The sequence below is a fragment of the Colobus angolensis genome, unplaced genomic scaffold (assembly GCF_000951035.1).
Source record: "Colobus angolensis palliatus isolate OR3802 unplaced genomic scaffold, Cang.pa_1.0 Scaffold86, whole genome shotgun sequence".
Taxonomy (NCBI): Eukaryota; Metazoa; Chordata; class Mammalia; order Primates; family Cercopithecidae; genus Colobus; species Colobus angolensis.
This window is the reverse complement of record NW_012122487.1, coordinates 3,574,440-3,578,801: the sequence shown is the minus strand read 5'-3', so window position 1 is coordinate 3,578,801 and position 4,362 is coordinate 3,574,440. Positions and strand designations below refer to the sequence as shown.

The 4,362-nt window shown below is 35.6% G+C and overlaps 1 protein-coding gene across 1 annotated transcript in view; it reads left to right on the top strand.

The window, feature by feature from the left end:
- DENND4C (DENN/MADD domain containing 4C) overlaps positions 1–4,362 on the top strand; it is a 97,197-nt gene that overhangs the window by 25,910 nt on the left and 66,925 nt on the right. The window contains exon 9 of the mRNA XM_011930412.1: positions 440–615. Within this exon, the coding sequence (XP_011785802.1) occupies positions 440–615 (176 nt within the window). The remainder of the gene's footprint in view (positions 1–439; positions 616–4,362) is intronic.

Below are 4,362 nucleotides of genomic sequence, written 5' to 3'. Positions count from 1 at the left end.
TTTTTTTTTTTAAATCCTTGATGCTTTTAGTTGGATTTTGATCTGAGGTAATTTTGAGAATTAATAGGTGAATGAAATGTGTAAGAGTTAAAGATAATAAGTTTGTTTTATGATATTTTGGGCCATTTTATCTTATTTTGACTCCATAAAATTGGAATGTGGGCTTTGTGTAGATACTAGAAGAATTAACATGCAAAAAGCTGTTAGTATTTTTATTGTGTTTAATGATCATCGTCATGACTTGAAAATTTTAATTACATTTGTTCATAGTATTGCTTAGTAGTGTTTTATAGTCATTTAGTTTTGGAATGAAGTTTAAGGTCAACAAAACAGTGATTTTAACTGCTTTTCAGTGATCCCTTTTCAGTAATACTAGTTACTTATATAATTTTTATTGCAAATTTAAAATTTGGTTAATTTTTTAAAACTTTTTTCCCAGATGATCTTTCCATTTCAATGGCAGTGCCCATATATTCCCCTTTGTCCTCTTTCACTGGCTGCAGTGCTTAGTGCACCTTTACCGTTTATAGTTGGAGTTGACTCAAGGTATTTTGATCTTCATGACCCACCACAAGATGTTGTTTGCATTGACTTGGATACGAACATGTTATATGTGTAAGTTGATTCATTTTATATTATCTCCCATTTATGTTTTTCACTATATAGAGTTACAGTTCTTTGAAAGCATCTAGAAATATGCTATTTTTGGTAGTTGTTAAATTTTCCTCTTAAATACAGTGGCTCTCAACCAGGGCAGGTATCAGAATCTGAGAACGCTGTGTGATTTGGAAAAAAAAAAAGTTCAATATTATGATAGTTTATATCTGGATGACAATGTTAAATGTAAGCAGGAGATGTTTAGGTTTATCAGAAGAGACTATGAGTTTGAAAAGTAATGGTTAAACACTGCTTTCAGAGCTCAAGAGATGATATGCTTTCTAGGTTTAATTCAAAATCCATATGTAAGTAAAATGGGTTTACCCATTGGAGATAAAGTTTAGTTACAGTATAGAGTGATATTATACCATTTGTTTAGTTGTCAGGATTTGAATTTTATAAGGATCTGTTCTTTACTGCATAGAAATTTATATTAAAAATCAGTTATAGTTTGTGTTTGCTGAAGGTGATAAGTACAGCAGTGGTACAGCTGAGGGTTCAGAGAGTAGCAAACTACATTTATAAAAGGAATAGTTCTGGATGGATGTTTAAGGGTTACCCCTTCCCCCACCAAAAGTGGGAAAGGACAGTAAGTATTAAAAATTTTCTTATGTTGATGCCAACTTCCAGGGTGTGAAACACTTATTCTTTACTGTTTGAGATTGGTAGAAAGTGAATAGAGAAATATTTTAGGTGAGGCCTAAATAGTTCCAACAGTAGAATTCGTTGGGAAAATATTTTTGTATGAACCAAAAAAATAGCCTAAAGAAGGAAGAAAACATTTGCTGTAACTTAAAATATAATTTTGACACGGATCTACCATTGTATTTTGAAACTGTATAACTGTAGTAGCTCCTTATGTATATTTAGATTTACTTACAGCTTGAAAGTAATGAACAACTTGAATGAATTAAATAGTTTTTTGTAGCACACACTTTATTGTTTATAGGCTACTCTCCCTGAAAAACAATTATTTCAGGAATGTATTCGTGGTGTTGCTTTTAGAAATGATTATTTGTGAAGTTAAGACTCAGATTTTTTACCTTGTTTTATTTATTATTCCGAATAAAATAATATGGAGATTCTTGGCCGGGCGCGGTGGCTCAAGCCTGTAATCCCAGCACTTTGGGAGGCCGAGACGGGCAGATCACGAGGTCAGGAGATCGAGACCATCCTGGCCAACATGGTGAAACCCTGTCTCTACTAAAAATACAAAAATTAGCTGGATGTGGTGGTGCATGCCTATAGTCCCAGCTACTCGGGAGGCTGAGGCAGGAGAATCGCTTAAACCCGGGAGGTGGAGGTTGCTATGAGCTGAGGTTGCACCACTGCACTCCAGCCTAGCGACAGAGCAAGACTCTGTCTCAAAAAAAAAAAAAGTTCCCACCCAAATATTCCTTACTAAAACAGTAGTGTTTATTCAATCCCCTTTGTCAGAATCGTGGTGGCCAAGTCTCTTGATGGATTTCACTAATATGGTGCAAGAACAGTTGAAAAAAGTGCTCATGGAATTGGTAATCATATGAAAAATGCCAGAGTATATGAGGTTTATGCAGCTGATGTTGGAGAGCTGTCTGAATTGCATGCAAAATTATTTATAAGTCATGATTTGGTAGTTATGCCAATTACTATTTGAAGAAGAGAACATGGAAAAGAATGGTCACAAAACAAATGCTTCAAAAGGAGAATGATTTAAATATCAAAGAATATCAAAGAATTAATAGCAAAGATTGGTGAAATGTACAAGTACTTTATAAAAAGTGACCCTATAGTGTTGCAAAAGGCAAAGGTGAAGAGAAGGATATCATGTTTTGCTAGCACATAGCTTTTTTTCTAAGGTTTCTTAGATAGTTGCAGGTGTAACACACCTTTTGTTGAATAGAAGATAATTGTCACTCAAGAAATCTGAAGTCCTTGCAGGGTCCTTTGTGAGTGGCTCTGCCCCTCAGCAATCTGATCTTATTTTCCACTACTCTTCATCTTGCTAATTCTTCTCCAGCATTCTGGCCTTACCGTCCTGGGAGCATTAGGCATTCCCCATGCCTTAAGGCCTTTGCCCTAGCTGTTCCTTCTCACTGAAGCACTCTTCTCTTATATATCCCGTTGGCTAAATCTCTCACCTTCTTCAGGTTTCAGCTCTGTTGTCACTTTATTAATGAGGCCTGTCCTGTTTGTCCTAATACAACCTGCTTTTCCTCTCTCCTGCTCTGAACTCTGATGTCCTTCACTTGGCTTTACTTTTCCTTTATTTTTTTTTTCCATAGCACTTATTACTTCCTGACATACAGGTTGAGTATCCTTGTCTAAAATGCTTGGAAAGAAGTGCTTTGGATTTAGGATTTTTTTAGATTTTGGCATGTTTGCAGAATACACGCTGGTTGAACATCCCTAATCTAAAAATCGGAAGTCCTAAATGCTTCTATGAGCAATTTATTTTCTGTGTCATGTTGGTGCTCAAAAAGTTTTGGATTTTGCAGCACTTTGGATTTTGAATTTGCAGGTTAGGGATATTCAACCTGTAACATAATATTTTATTTATTATGTCTTTCATTTATTTTCTCTCTTTCTGCTAGACAAGGTGTTCGCAAATGATGGCCGAATCCTGCCTGCCACTTGTTTCTATAAAGTTTTATTGGAACATAGGCCATTTATTCATATATTGCCTATGACTGCTTTCATGTGTGACAGCAGAGTTAAATGGTTGTGACAGAGACAATGTGGCTCACAATGCCTAAAATATTTACTGTCTTCTACAGAAAAAGTTGCTGACTCTTATCCTAAACTATTAACCTCATGAGGAGAGTGATCTCTTTCATTTATTGTTAAGATCTCGTTATGAAGTAATTGGTACATAGCAAGTGCTCAAATATTAAGTAAATAAATGTTTGAAGACAAAATTCCAATCCTGAATAACCCTTTGTAATAGCTGGCAGAGGCAGTAAGTGTTATAGGCATTTCTTTGGGGTGAATGATGACAGATAAGGGTGATAATTGAACTCGACCTTGAAAGATAACAGGGATTTTTATAGTAGAAGAAAAAAATTATCATCAGTAAAATTTTAGTACTAGCTAATTATTAAATTTGTTTTGTAAAATTTATTCATTTATTTATTTATTTTTTATGGAGATGAGGGTCTCACTCTGTTGTCCAGGCTGGCCTTGAACTCTTGGCCTCAAGCAGTCTTCCTGCCTCAGCCTCCCAAAGTGTTGAGAGTCACTGCATTTGGCCTTAACATGTTTTAGTTTTTTTTTTTAAAAACACCAAAACTTTTTTTTTTTTTTAGAAAAGCACAAATGATACAATTGAAGTAAAGCTTTGTAAAGGAAAACAGGTAAAGATTCTTGAGAAATGTTTTTTTCTCTTTTTTCTTTTTCTGTCTCATCATGTCTAGATAGAGGAATATTTTATATATTGACTTTTTCTTTTTTTTCTTTTTTTGAAACAGAGTCTTGCTCTGTTGCCCAGGCTGGAGTGTAGTGGTGCAAACTCTGCTCACTGCAACCTCCGCCTCCTAGGTTCAAGCGATTCTCCTGCCTCTGCCTCCAGAATAACTGGAATTACAGTCATGCACCACCACACTCAGCTAATTTTTGTGTTTTAGTAGAAACAGAGTTTCTACATGTTGGCCAGGCTGGTCTCAAACTCCTGACCCCAAGTGATCCACCCGCCTCAGCCTCCCAAAGTGCTGGGATTACAGGTGTGAG